This window comes from Aquarana catesbeiana, linkage group LG04, assembly GCF_042186555.1.
Source record: "Aquarana catesbeiana isolate 2022-GZ linkage group LG04, ASM4218655v1, whole genome shotgun sequence".
NCBI classification, from domain to species: Eukaryota; Metazoa; Chordata; class Amphibia; order Anura; family Ranidae; genus Aquarana; species Aquarana catesbeiana.
The window spans coordinates 453,698,497-453,714,427 of NC_133327.1; the positions used below are offsets into that span (position 1 = coordinate 453,698,497).

The 15,931-nt window shown below is 40.8% G+C and overlaps 1 protein-coding gene across 1 annotated transcript in view; it reads left to right on the plus strand.

Moving 5' to 3' along the window:
* Window positions 1-15,931, plus strand: part of DMBT1 (deleted in malignant brain tumors 1) — a 165,362-nt gene that overhangs the window by 62,794 nt on the left and 86,637 nt on the right. The window contains exon 10 of the mRNA XM_073627487.1: window positions 10,091-10,405. Coding sequence (XP_073483588.1) covers window positions 10,091-10,405 — 315 coding nt within the window. The remainder of the gene's footprint in view (window positions 1-10,090; window positions 10,406-15,931) is intronic.

Sequence of the window (15,931 nt, forward strand, 5' to 3'; positions counted from 1 at the left end):
TTTGGGGTAGCCCCCCAAAACACCTTGTCCCCATGTTGATGAGGTCAAGGGCCTCATCCCCACAACCCTGGCCAGTGGTTGTGGGGGTCTGCAGGCGGGGGGCTTATCGGAATCTGGAAGCCCCCTTTAACAAGGGGACCCCCAGATCCCGGCCCTCCCCCCTGTGTGAAATGGTAAGGGGGTACAAAAGTACCCCTACCATTTCACTAAAAAACTGTCAAAAATGTTAAAAACGACAAGAGACAGTTTTTGACAATTCCTTTATTTAAATGCTTCTTCTTTCTTCTATCTTCCTTCATCTTCTTCTTCTGGTTCTTCTGGTTCTTCCTCCGGTGTTCTCGTCCAGTATCTCCTCCGCAGCGTCTTCTTCCCTTCTTCTCCTTGGGCCACTCCGCATCCATGGCATGGAGGGAGGCTCCCGCTCTTCTCTTCAGCTTCTTCTCTTCTTCATCTTCTTCTCTTCTTCATCTTCTTCTCCATCTTCTTCTCTGGGCCGCTCCGCATCCATGCTGGCATGGAGGGAGGCTCCCGCTGTGTGACGCTTCTCCTCTTCTGACGGTTCTTAAATAGCGGGGGGCGGGGCCACCCGGTGATCCCACCCCTCCCTGACGCACGGGGACATGACAGGACTTCCCTGTGGCATTCCCCGTGACGCCTGAATATAAACAGAGTCTGGGGATACTGGTGATGTCATTATGGAAATATGACAATGCCCAATTTGGTAAATTAAAAGTCACAGGGGATGGGGACCTGATAGGGAACTAGTCCCCATGGTTGCAACAGCTGTTGGGTGGATGTAGCCTGATGGGGAACTGAGAGAACAGTTCCCTATCAGTGGGTGGATTCAAAAGGTGTTATGGTACGGATCAGTGGGTATGGATCTGACCACTGCCTTGCACTGTCAATAAAAATCAAGGCGGATCTGATGAGTAATGCCGCGTACACACGAGCGGAATTTCCGTTGGAAAAATCTTGGATTTTCTTGCCTTGCATACATACGGTCACACAAAAGTTCGCTGAATCAAGAACGAGGTGATGTACAACACAACGACGAGCCGAGAAAATGAAGTTCAATGCTTCTGAGCATGCGTCGAATTGTTTCCGAGCATGCGTAGGAATTTTGCATGTCGGAATTGGTACAGATGATCGGAATTTCCGATCGGAACTTTTTCCGACCGAAAAATTGAGAACATGCTCTCAATCTTTTGCTGGCTGGAATTCCGCCAGCAAAAGTCCGATGGAGCATACACACGGTCGCATTTTCCGACCAAAAGCTCTCATCGGTCTTTTGCTGGCTGAGTTTCCGATCGTGTGTATGGGGCATTACTCATCATTCAGTTCCCTATCAAGCTCCATCCATCCTACTACAAAACTCATCAGTCATGTGCCTGTCATTGTGATAGGTGCAGTGGCAGGGGGGGGGGTGCACTGAGGAAGCAGTGTCCAGTATAGGCACTCTGACCTGAGTGCTGGTTTCTGACAGACACCCTTTATGAATCCCCCAACGCCCCCCCCCCCCCCCCCCCCCCAGGTAGTCATAGCAGTGTTATTGTTATCTAAAGGATTTTGTCGAATAGGCTGTGCTATATTAAGATTACCAATGTGATATGACACATAAAATGCATGAATATCTTAGTGCAAACCGTGCATGATATTAAACATAATAATGTATAAAATGTTCATTGTGCTGGAAAATTAAAACCATAACAGATAAAAAGTGCCACACTATATTGAAGTAACCAATGTGATATAACACATATAAATATAGTGCACGAATCCCAACCCGACACTACCTGCCTGGAGTTTGCATGTTCTCCCTGTGCCTGCGTGAGTTTCCTCCAGGTACTCCGGTTTCCCCCCTCACTCCAAAGACATGCTTCTGTCCAAAATTGGCCCTAGTATATGAATGTGAGTTGGGGACCTTGGATTGTGGGCTCCTTGAGGGAGGGACCAAATTTGAGTGTGTAATGTAAGTGTGGAGCGCTGCGTAAATTGACGGCACTATATGGGTACCTAAAATAAAATAGGAATAATTGTAGACATGCACCCATACTCTCTCAGGTTGAACTGGATGGACTGGTGTCTTTATTCAACCTTACTATGTAACTATGGGTACTCACATCTTGCAGGTGCTGAAGGACACCACTCTATAGCACATAAAAGAAAAAAGAGAGATAGCTTGTCCGTTCACAGCGTTCAAACCTGCTGCCTACTACACCATCTTGTCCCCTCCCCTACGCGTGTTCGACACAGGGATAAGCTATGTGTCTGCCTCAGGGGATTCTTAACCGCTTCCTGCCCAGAGAACATATATAAGGCCCCAGAGGGAAGCAGTTATGCCAGGATCATGGCCACAGCTGCATCCATGAGCTTGGTATCTTTTTTAACGCCATTATTTGGCTTTCTAGCAAAAGTGGCTCAAGTGGCTTTACAGTCACCTGATCATTTTTGCAGCTCTCAGAAGAAGACTGAGTGGTTGGGTCAGCTACACACAGAGGAGATGGAGAAATATCTGCTGATTTCCTCTCTAATGAATGTAGCTGAAAGCGACAAGGATTTTGTACAGCCAGGGAAACATCTGAACAAACATGATCTATGTTGTCTCAGATGCTTTGAAGGGAAGAGGTCTTAAAGATCCTGATCTCTCCATAAATAGTACCCTGTGTACATGTGCGGCTGTAGACGAATTTCCAAATTACAATAGTAATGAATTTAAACAAAATTTAATTCGGACAGAATTCTAATTCAAATTGAATTCGAAATCGAATTCATAAACAAGAAGAGAATAAAATAAAATAGAAAATAAAGGCATTGAATAGAATAGAATAGAACATAACAGAAAACCGTAGAATAGAAAATTAAATAATAGAATATAAAAGGATAGAGTAAAACAGAACATAATAGAATAGAAAATAAAATAATAGAAAAAAATGGAATGGAAAATAAGGGAATAGAAAATAAAAGAATAGAATAAAGTTCTAATAATATATATATATATATATATATATATATATATATACACACACAAACCCTGTTTCCCCAAAAATAAGACCTAGCGTGATTGTCGGTGAAGCCCTACCCCCCAAATAAGCCCTACCCTGTTTCCCCGAAAATAAGCCCTACCCTGAAAATAAGACCTACAAGGACTTTAACTAGGGCTTATTTGGGGGGTAGGGCTTATATTGGCTTAAATATATATATTTATTAAAGGAATAGAATAGAAAAGAATATCATATATTATAAAAGAACAGAAAATAATAGAATAGAAAAAACAATAGAATAAAATAGAAATAATATAACCGTCTTCTGAAATTAGAATTTGGAATAGAATTAATTCAAATGTGAATAGAATAGTTTAGAATAGAAAATAAAAGAATAGAATAGAAAAGAATAGAACAGAATGGAAAAAAAACAATAGATTAGAATAAAATAGCAAAAATATAATCATCCTCTGAAATCCGAAATTTTGAATAGAATCAAATTGAAATTGAGTAGATTAGAATAAAATAGAAAAGAATAGAATACAAAAGAAAAGAGTGGAAAAGAAAAAAACAATAGAATAGAATTAAATAGAAAAGAATAAAATAGAATATAACTGTCTTCCCGAAATACGAATTTCAAATAGAATACATTTGAAATTAAATAGAAAAGAATAGAAAATAAAATAATTACATTTAAAAAAATTGATTATAAAAAAATCAATAGAATAGAGTAAAATAGAAAGAATATAATCTTCTGAAATTCAAATGGAATAGATTAGAATACAAAAGAAGATAATAGAATAGAATAAAAAATAATAGAATAGAATAGAAAAAAACAATAGAATAGGAAAACACATATAAAGAATATAACCTTCTTCCGAAATTCAAATTTCGGATAGAATAAATTCAAATTTCAATAGAATAGAATAGAAAATAATAGAATAGAAAAGAATAGAAAAGAAAATAGGAGAATAGGATAGAATAGAAAAGAATAGAAAAAAACAATCGAATAGAATAGTATAAATAAGAAAGTATATAACCGTCTTCCGAAATTTGAATTTCAGATAGAATAAATTGGAATGCCAATTAAAATTCTGGTTTGAATCTGAAAGCTGATTCTAATTTTTCAAACTCTGTCAAATTGCATTCAATTCAACTGAATTCAGAAAACTCAAATTGAATTTAAAAACAGGTCTAGTACCTTTCACTGCTCAAAGCTATCAAAAGGGGTTTGTTCACCCCTGGTGATAGCAAAAAAATTAAATAAAAAAAAAAAATGAAAAAAATGTAAACATTAAAGAAAGTAAATAAAAAAATTAAAAGCACCCATCCTTTCGCGATCACAAATGCATGCGTAGGTCCGGCACGCACAACGTAAATATTAATTACACCACACTTATGAGGTTTATCCACAAACCTCAGAGTAAGGGCAATCGTTCTAGCACCATAACTCATATAGTTTTTTATGTGGGGGTGGGGGCGGGAGCTGCCTCAGTGATCACCAGCTTGTTATTTTGAACTATGGCTCCCGCTCCCACCTTCCACCCAGCACTATGCTACATAGTTACATAGTAGGTGAGGTTGAAAAAAGACACAAGTCCATCAAGTCCAACCTATGTGTGTGATTATATGTCAGTATTACATTGTATATCCCTGTATGTTGCGTTCGTTTGGGTGCTTATCTAATAGTTTCTTGAAACTATCGATGCTCCCCGCTGAGACCACCGCCTGTGGAAGGAAATTCCACATCCTTGCCGCTCTTACAGTAAAGAACCCTCTACGTAGTTTAAGGGTAAACCTTTTTTCTTCCAATTTTAGTGAGTGACCACGTGTCTTGTTAAACTCCCTTCCGGAAAAGAGTTTTATCCCTATTGTGGGGTCACCAGTACGGTATTTGTAAATTGAAATCATATCTCCTCTCAAGTGTCTCTTCTCCAGAGAGAATAAGTTCAGTGCTCGAAACCTTTCCTCATAAGTAATATCCTCCAGAACCTTTATTAGCTTTGAATGGCAAAATTGGAAGCCTGATCCCCAACCAGGCTGCCACAAGAATATGAGGGCAATTGGACTATCACGGTACAGTAGAGACAATACAATTTGGAATAATATAACAGGATATAAAATTTTCAGAAGATTTTATTGATGCCAAAAACAAATCGTCATTTACAGATGAAAAACATGGTAGCGGTACAAATATATCACCAGTGAAAAGATTAACCCCAGAAGGGGAGAATCATGATAGAACAATAGATCACAGATGTCATTTTCCTCTACTAGTTTCGCGGGCAATGGCCACTTCATCGGGAGGGTATCTGTGATAAGATCAGGGAGACAATATAATGATCGAAAGACAAAGGTAAAAGCTTGTAAAGCAGCATCATAAATAAAAAGAGTATTGATGGGGATAAAAAGGAGGAAGGAGCAAAGCTGCTTACCCATGTCCCAGCAGCCACCAAGCGCAGAGTGCCGCCACCAAGGGAGGTCTCCCGTGGCGACTCGGGGGAGCCACAAATAACGACCAACATCTGGATACATAAAGTAAAAAGTATGAATATGGTGTGGACTTACCAAGCCGAAAGTGTGGGTCAGTGAAGAAGTGAATGAAAGGGTAAGGATAAATGTGGGGTGAACATCAAGATAAAGGTAATGGAATAATGGTGTATATTTAAACAACGTGAGGGGACATGAGAAAGGTTCCAAATAGGAAGCGAAAAAAATGGTGAAATTGAAAAGTAATGTAAGTAAAATTATATAAAATTAGTAAAATTAAAGTGAAACGGGAGGTGCGTTGATGAATTGTGGGGTACATGGAAGTGGAAAGGTAAAAGGATTTACCTGGTGTGAATGAGTGTAGGACAGGGAGGGAGAAAAAGAAAGGAAGGGAGACAATGGAGAAAGAAAATACAGGTGTAAGCAAAAGCAGGGAAAGGGTGGGAAAAGGGAAAGAATGGAGGGAGAATGAAAACAAGGACACCAGAAAAGGGGGGGATTTTAAAAATTAAAAATGTATTAGCTTTGTTGCCCTTCTTTGTACTCGCTCCATTACCACTACATCCTTCCTGAGGACTGGTGCCCAGAACTGGACAGCATACTCTAGGTGCGTCCACCAGAGTCTGGACGCACAGAGGATACTACTGTGGGGAGTGATGTGAAGGGGGCAGAGGACACTACTGTGGTGGGTGATGTGAAGGGGGGCAGAGGACCCTACTGTAGGGAGAAATGTGAAGGGGGGCGGAGGACACTACTGTGGGGAGTGATGTGAAGGGGGGCAGAGGACACTACTGTGGGGAGTGATGTGAAGGGGGCAGAGGACACTACTGTGGGGAGTGATGTGAAGGGGGCAGAGGACACTACTGTGGTGGGTGATGTGAAGGGGGGCAGAGGACACTACTGTGGTGGGTGATGTGAAGGGGCAGAGGACACTACTGTAGGGAGTGATGTGAAGGGGGGCAGAGGACACTACTGTGGTGGGTGATGTGAAGGGGGGCAGAGGACACTACTGTAGGGAGAAATGTGAAGGGGGCGGGGGACACTACTGTGGGGAGTGATGTGAAGGGGGGCAGAGGACACTACTGTGGGGAATGATGTGAAGGGGGGCAGAGGACACTACTGTGGGGAGTGATGTGAAGGGGGCAGAGGACACTACTGTGGTGGGTGATGTGAAGGGGGCAGAGGACACTACTGTGGTGGGTGATGTGAAGGGGCAGAGGACACTACTGTGGGGAGTGATGTGAAGGGGGGGCAGAGGACACTACTGTGGTGGGTGATGTGAAGGGGGGCAGAGGACACTACTGTGGTGGGTGATGTGAAGAGGGGCAGAGGACACTACTGTGGGGAGTGATGTGAAGCAGAGGACACTACTGTGGGGAGTGATGTGAAGGGGGGCAGAGGACATTACTGTGGGGAGAGATGTAAAGGGGGGCAGAGGATTCTACTGTGACACAGTATGTGTTTTCCATGCTGTCATTTTATTGGGAAGCGTGATAATTTTTTTTTTTTAAAGGGTGCCGCCTAGTACACCCCTCCCCCTCGGATCTTTGCTTTCCTCCATGTTGTCCAGGTAGATCTCAAGCTCTGAAAGGTTACCTACCCCTGCTGTTAAGGATTTTGAAGTGTCACCTATGGACAATGTTTGGTATTGTAGTTTGTCACCATTTTACAGGCTTAACTATTTACTTGATACAACACAATCCTTTATATTTTGCAAAAAATTAAGTATCATATTGTTTTTGTATGCACTAGAATTAATTTAAAGTGTTACTAAACCCAGGACCTTACATTCACTATATCTGGTCTCCCACAGTACACAGAACATGGAAATGCAATTATTTTAGTAAATATAAACTGCTAAATACCTTTTCTCATCAGCAGTATATAGCAGTATTGTGACTTCTATCAGTGTCTGGCTGAGCACTGTATGAAGGGTTTTCATTCTCCTCTGAAGCTGCATGACTCCTGACCCTCTGTCTGGGCAGTGCTGATTGGCCCTGTGCCGATCACAAGCACCCTCCCAAAAAAACCTCTGTAGCAATACACACCAAACTGAGTAGTGTGCCCACCAAGGCTCTGTACTATCAGAAGATGGATTGGGGACTGTGGAAGAAGGGGAGGAACAGAGAAGATAGGATCAAACAGCCTTTTTACACGATGCAGAGGATTTACCCCTTACTCCACTGTTATAGTCCACATATTTACTGCATATACAGACTGATTTTACTGGTGTGGGTTTAGTAACACTTTAAAGTGTTGCTAAACCCAGAACTCTGCATTCACTATTGGGACGCCTGCCTTTACATGCAAATGAACTTTAATGACATCCCAGTCTTAGTTCATAGGGTTCAATATTGAGTTGGCCCAACCTTTGCTGCTACAACAGCTTCAACTCTTCTGGGAAGGCTGTCCACAAGATTTGGAAGTGTGACTTTGGGAAAGTTTGACCATTCTTCCAGAAGCACATTTGTGAGGTCAGGCACTGATGTGGATGAGAAGGCGTGGCTCACAGTCTCCTCTCTAATTCATCCCAAAAGTGTTCTGTCGGGTTGAGGTCAGGACGCTGTATGGACCAATCAAAATCCTCCATCCCAAACTCACTCATCCATGTCTTTATGGACCTTGTTTGTGCACTGGTGCACAGTCATGTTGGAACAAGGAAGGGGCCATCCCCAAACTGTTCCCACAAAGTTGGGAGCATGAAGTTGTCCAGAATGTCTTGGTATGCTGACGTCTTAAAAGTTTCCTTCACTGGAACTAAGGGGCCAAACCCAAACCCAAGCCCTGAAAAACATCCCCAGACCATAACCCCCCTTCCACCAAATGATTTGGACCCGTGCACAAAGCAAGGTCCATAAAGACATGGATGAGCTAGTTTTGGGTGGAGGAACTTGACTGGCATGCACCTCAACAGATAGAACACCTTTGGGATGAATTTGAGCGGAGATTGCGAGCCAGGCCGCCTTGTCCACATTAATGCCTCACCTCACAAATGCGCTTCTGGAATAATGGCTAAACATTCCCATAGACACACTCCTAAACCTTGTGGACAGCCTTCCCAAAGATTTGAAGCTGTTATAGCTGCAAAGGATTGGCCAACTTAATATTGAACCCTAATAACTAAGACGCAATTAGAGTTCATGTGGGTGTAAAGGCAGTCGTCCCAATACTTTTGGTAATATGGTGTGTGTGTATATATATTGTATGTATGTGTATGTACATATATATACTGTACACACACACATTATGTGCCATCAGTTTTATGTAAACAATCTTATCTATATGTGCTAACTACTTAAAAGCCTTGTTTCTTTGTATGTAACTTATTATACAGTATATGTACAGTGTCTCTCAAAAGCAAATACAACCCTCACATGTTTGTAAAAATTTTATTATATCTTTTCATGTGACAAGACTGAAGAAATAACACTTTGCTACAATGTAAAGTAGTTAGTGTACAGCCTATATAACAGTGTAAATTTTCTGTCCCCTCAAATTAACTCAGCACACAGCCATTAATGTCTAAACTGCTGGCAACAAAAGTGATATATGGAGTGCTTTGCTTTCAGTTAGTATTTTGATACATAGGGGTTGGTTTACTAAAGGAGTAGAAAATGTTTATATATAATGTATATACAGTATCTCACAAACGTGAGTACACCCCTCACATTTTTTAAAAATATTTTATTATATCTTTTCATGTGAGGACGCTGAAGAAATTACATTTTGCTGTAAAGTAGTGAGTGTACAGCTTGTGTAACAGTGTACATTTGCTGTCACCTCAAAATAACTCAACACACAGCCATTAATATCTAAACCGCTGGCAACAAAAGTGAGTACACCCCTAAGTGAAAATGTCCAAATTGGACCCAATTAGCCATTTTCCCTCCCCGGTGTCATGTGACTCGTTAGTGTTACAAGGTTTCAGGTGTGAATGGGGAGCAGGTGTGTTAAATTTGGTGTTATCGCTCTCACTCTCTCATACTGGTCACTAGAAGTTCCACATGGCACCTCATAGCAAAGAACTTTCTGAGGATCTGAAAAAAAGAACTGTTGCTCTACATAAAGATGGCCTAGGCTATAAGAAGATTGCCAAGACCCTGAAACTGAGCTGCAGCACAGTTGCAAAGAACAAACAGGGGTTTAACAGGACAGGTTCCGCTTAGGACAGGCCTCGCCATGGCCAACCAAAGAAGTTGAGTGCACATGCTCGGTGTCTGATAAAAATAAACTATTAGCACTTCCATTCCTGAAAGTTTTTTTTAATTTACAGCATTTTTTTCACACATGCCTCGCAGTTGCAGTGCATTAGTCTCAGGGGACATTGCTATCCAGAAAAAAAACAGGCTGGGTCACCTCCTGAACACCTGACAGCAGCTGCTTAGCCACACCCTAAAAAGCAATCCACTGTGGAATGCTTTTCAAAGCATGAACTAGTATGAATTTAGCTTAATTGTCACAAGCCACTAAAATATGTACAAGAACGTATGCCAAATGTGAAAATCATAAAGATCTTCAAGGTACACAACAATAATAATTTAAAAACTGTATGTGCTCACTGATAATAACACATGATACATTGCAATAAATGTAAACCTAAAATATCTTGTCTTGTTTAGAAATTAACCCTATTCGACTGGTGGGTGGCTTGGACAGATGTGCTGGACGTGTGGAAATATACAGCGGAACAGAGTGGGGAACAGTATGTGATGACCTATGGAACATCAATAATGCTCATGTTGTGTGTCGACAGTTGAAATGCGGGTCTGGTGTTGCAGCTCTTAGTAATGCTCATTTTGGACCGGGTAACGGGAGTATTCTTCTTGATGATGTGCGGTGTGTTGGAAATGAGCAGTACCTTTACCAATGTAATCATCTTGGATGGGGCTCCCATAACTGTGGACACCATGAAGATGCAAGTGTCATCTGCTCAGGTATATGATTGTTGCTTCTATAACACCTCATATATGGCATATAAAGCAGTGTCTTTTTATTGCAAGATGTACAATTCCATCCCCCTATCTAAAACACATGGAAAGTACAAGAGTTTAAACATAGCTGAACGTGAATGATGACTAGAAATGGGGTTCAGGTTTGGGTCAAGCATGGGTTCAAGGCATTCATGGGAAATGCTGAAGTAATGCTGCCATTTGCAACCGACTACCAATAATGCACATCCTGACCTTTGAACTTAGCTCAGGTGACAATTCGACAGTGTGTGGGCTCCAGCAGACTTTTTTTTCCAAAAAGTCAGACGGTCCAAGAAATAAAACGTGGTTGAAATCTTTCTAAAGGACTCGAGTCCGGTTGAAAAGTCTGCTCGTCTGTATGCTAGTACGACGGACAAAAAATGAAGCTAGGGCAGCTATTGGCTACTGGCTATGAACTTCCTTATTTTAGTCCGGTCATATGTCATCATGTACAAATCCGCCGGACTTTGGTTGATCGTGTGTAGGCAAGTCCGTTCATTCGAAAAGTCCGTCAAAAAGTCCGCCGGACCTAGTCCGTCGAAAAGTCCGCCCGTGTGTACGCGGCATTAGAAGGACTAAGAATGGGGGAATTTTTTACATGCCAGCCCCCTCACTATAAAGGCATAACATTCAAAGCTTCCAGCAACTGTAAGTGGGTTAGCTTGCATAGGAAAAGCTGACAATGTGTTAATAGGGAGAGTTCGCTGCTGTTCTTTAGTGCTGTAGTATGCAACAATACTGTGAATTTGAACCCTCCCCTCCTTCCACTGTGCATAGTGCATTGACCTTAGAGACCTCTTTAACTTTTTTGTTACTGCTTTTTTTTTATATCATGTGATTATATATATATATATATATATATATATATATATATATATATATATATATATATATATATACACACACACACACACATACACACACACACACACACACACACACACACACACATATATACATTTCTCCTATTGCCATAGCTAACATTAAACTCGGGCAATCCCCTTCCCCTATTTTCAGGCTACCAGATTTTCAAAATTAAACTTGAAGACACCCTAATGATCACACCCACTTTTAAACACACACCCTTTGTAGCCACATCCACAAAATCATACCACCATTTTTAACATACCTTGAAGCAAATGGTCACAGACTTTCGGAACAAGAGACATTGAAGGCAAAAAAGGCAAGCTGCTTTGGGCATTATGTATATAGAAATGAATTGGCATGCATAGTGTGCCACGACAAGTTTTGGATGTGTCAAAATTGTGGTAACAGTCCGTGTCAGGAATCAGCAGCTGGGAGAACAGATACATGTAGCTACACACAGAACCCCCCCCCCCCAATACAGACCTCTTTCAAGCCCAGTACAGACCACAGACCCCCAGTACAGATCTGTCTCCCTCAGTACACATATCTCTGTCCCAAAAAAAAACACAAAAAGACAGGCCCACCCCTGAAGTCCACTTACCAGAGCTCAGATACAGCAGCAAGGCAAAGTGAGGTGAAGTCATGGGCAGTATTATGTGACACTGCAAATCAGAGCCAAGCAGGAGCTTAGGGATAGCTTCCCATAGTTCTGTACAGCCACGGTGTGTCTGAAGTAAGAAAGAAGCTGGAAAAGAAAAGGCTGGGCAGACGTGGCATAGGGACCTGGGGCACCCCGCAAGAGATGCAGATGTCCTGTACTAGCAACACCCCTGCACTGTAATGTCCTGCCAGGGGCTGCATGGGATGAATCTGGGGGCTCTCATTTCATGGGGAAAGATCCTGACTATTGGTACTGCCTCTATCCTTGTGAGGTAACAAGAACCTGAGGAGGAGGGTTATTGGAGTCCTGGAAGAGAGAAGGAGGAGGAGGAAATGAAGCAGACCTCCAGGGGAAAGTTTCCCCTTCTAAACCCAGAGAATTGAATGTAGGTGGAGTGAGATTGTTGAGGACATTGTTTTCCACAGTGACACAGGGGACTCTGAGTCCTCTGTTGTAGGCAATTAGTGGTGAATGAGCTCTTTCATGGTGAAATGCCTTTGCAAGGATGCCCAAATTCAGGCCATAAAGAAGACCATATTTGGTGGCCTGGATTCCCAATACATGGAGTGAATCTAATTCTACCATCCCAGAGGGAGTACAAAATGAAGCACTTAAAAGGAGGGGCTGTAAAAGAACCTCTCAGCCACATTATCTGATAGTGGCAGGATCCCTTCTAATGCCACTTAACCTCAGAATCCTGAAAGAGAAGTAGCAGTGGCTGCCTCAACAATGCATTTAAGATGTTTTTGCAGATGCAGCAGACAGGACCTGCTGCAGGCAACAGGCAGCACCTTAACCATATGACTGTGGACTATTTTGGTTTCAGGGCTGATGTGGTTACTGTCTATAAAGCTTGTGTGCTGTCTGAGAGGGCCTTAAACACAGCAGGTGGTTTTGTTACAAAGAGCCAAATCCACCTGTCCCCAGACATTGTTAACTGGTTCAATCAAAATGAACAAGTCATGGATCAGCAATGGTTACAAAACCCGTGCAGCTGCAGAGGAGACACACAATGTTTCCACAGCTGGGTCTCTGATGCAAAATGTGTATTATAGGTTGCAGTGTAAATGCTGCATTGCACGCTAAAGATTGCAGCCAGGGGCATTTCTAGGGTCCTAATAGATCAGGGGCACCTTTAGGCACACAGATTTAAGCAAAGTGATTAGAGATGTGCAATTTGTTTTGGTCCGAATACGAATTTGAACAAGTTTTTAATTATTCAGAGATTTGGATGTATCCGAATCTCCGAATGAAATAGTAATGAAATTTGTTTCATTTCGTTTTGTAAATTTGTTTTCTAATGAATTCCAAATTTCAAAACGATTCAAATCCGGATCAGTCGAAAAATGATCTGATTTGAATTCTGTGTGAAGAATAGCTAGTTAAGGAGCGGCCGACAGGTCCTTAACAACAGATGACTTATCTGCTGTCAGCAGGCTTCCCTACTGACAGCTGAAATGTAAAAAAAAGAATGCCAGCAATAAAAAATTCTGAAAAAAAGAAGCGTGGGGTCTTCCCCAATCCATACCAGGCCCTTCGGGTCCAAAATGTAAAAATAACAAAATAAACAAAAAAAAAAAACGGTGTGGGGCCCCATCAAAATCCATATATATTATATATATATATATATATATATATATATATATATATATATATATATATATATATATATATATATATATATATATATATATATATATATATATATATATATATATATATAATATATTTGCATTGATACATGTCCCCCATGGCAGTATCCAGTTCCCCGTACCCTTTTTTTGACAATCGCTTGCCTTTTAGCCCTAAAAGTGGCCAAAATTGATCATCAATATTCAATCCCAACTAGTGGAAATTTGCCAGGATTCAACCAGTGAAAATGACATACAGCAACATCAGTTCTTCTTTACTGTAACATTCACATCATACTAAAAGAGTAAATATAACCTTCACTGAGCATTCATGTGACTTTCCCTCAACATATTTTTGCTATAATTTACCTGGTTTCGCTTTTAAATTAAAAATGCAAAAATGCACTAATTGTTTATGAAGGAAGCTGTGTTTCTATACAGATTCAGTAATTCCCAAGTTATTTTTTTAACTATACATAAAAAATACCACAGCCCTCCAAAATAACTAAAAAATAAGTTTGAGTAGAGAGAAAGGGAAATCCATTGCTCCTCCCTCCTCTGATCTGCTAACTCTGGATGGATGTGCAGCATCTTCAGTCATCATTGAAATCTGGAAGTATTCATTAAAAATAGATTCATTAAATAATGTATAATATTATTTTATGTTTTTTTAACTGATAACTAAATAATTTTTTCCCCTGCATGCATGTTGAACTGGTTAGAAGTTCGGGGGATCCCTAAAAATGAGTTTACCAAGGAGGGGGCAACAATCTGCTTGCCACTCAGTCATGCCAAAGAGCCCAGTGCATATAAATACTAGTACTTTTTGGAATCCCTTTCAAAGCATCCCCAATGCTGAAGGGTAGGGATTAGCTGATGATCCCCCTTAAAATCTGTACCAAACCCAATGGGTCTGGTATGGATCTCCTGGAGGGGGGCTCACGCATTTTTTTTTCAAGAGACTGAAAGGGTCTGGTATGTATTTTGGTGGGACTCTACACAATTTTGCATTCTTGCTGTAGGATATGCTACAACAAAAATGACATTTACAAAGAGAAAGAAATGATAAAGTTTAAGTTATCAGCAAATTACATTATTTGCTAGATTCTTAAAAAAAAAGAAAAAAAGAAACAGTACACATACCCCTTTAAAGGCCCCTTAAAATACATAGCAGATACAGATAGCCATACTTTATTTAAATAATAGAATAATTTCTGCATTATATTTAATTGCTGCATTTATTATGTTATTTTGTTATTTCCAGATCAATGATGGCTAAAAATCACAGGGTTCATTTAATACACGACAATGTCAAGTTCATTGCCCAGTGGTACAATAGACAGTGTTTTCTGCTAGTGGCTTTATAGTATCAACACAGATTATGAAGGTGACAGTTAAGCCCCATACAGACGAGCCAATCTTATGACCGGCTTCTGTTGAAGGAGCATGCTGGAAAACCAGCAACCAATCGGCATCTGATCAGCGCTTGCGGGCAATGGCTGTGATCGCTGACCGGTGTGTTCTGGCTGGGGGGGGGGTGGAACAACAATGTTCCCTTTCGGAACACAATAGCACAGCTGGGGAGATTGCTGTACCAACATTGCATAGTTAGTACAGCAACATCTGTTTTTTTTTTCATTTAGCTGCTGGGCTGAACTAAAATGAAATAAAAATTAACATGTGTACCAGTCTTTACTCTTCCCAGGGAAGGAATGGGGTCTATTAAATTTTCAAACTATTTCTATGAAGTTTGATAATTTTTTTGTCTCCAAAGTGTATTCATAGATATGCTAATTTTTCTCAGGAAATGTAGACTTTGTTTGCAATATTCAGCAAGTGTTCCCCTGGGGTCAAGTATCTGCAAATGTTACATTTGCTTATATTCTTGAAATATGATCATCCCGTCTTCTCCATAGAAAGGGAAAAGGCACACTTCTGTACATGCATACGAAAATATTTCAGAGAGAAGTGCCACAGCTGGTTTGGCAGTCATTTTGAATTCTGTGGCATTATCCATGCCATATCAGCTTTTGGCCACACACCCCTGGGAGCAAATCATCTGTAGGAAATTAAGCTATGAGAGAGGATAATAGTAAAAATATTACAAAGCTAGCTGACAGTGACTTAGTCATCATTGTCATTTTAAGTTGTAAAGCATGATTTTTTATGCTTAAAATCAGTAGTAATCTGGAACTATCATTCACAGAAGGAGTACTGGACAAAATAAGCTTTATCCAAAGATGAATAATATCTTAATTATATAGTACAGGACATACAGCACTGCTGGCTGCTACCTTCAGGTAATTGGACACTGGCAAAGCTTTGCTGGAT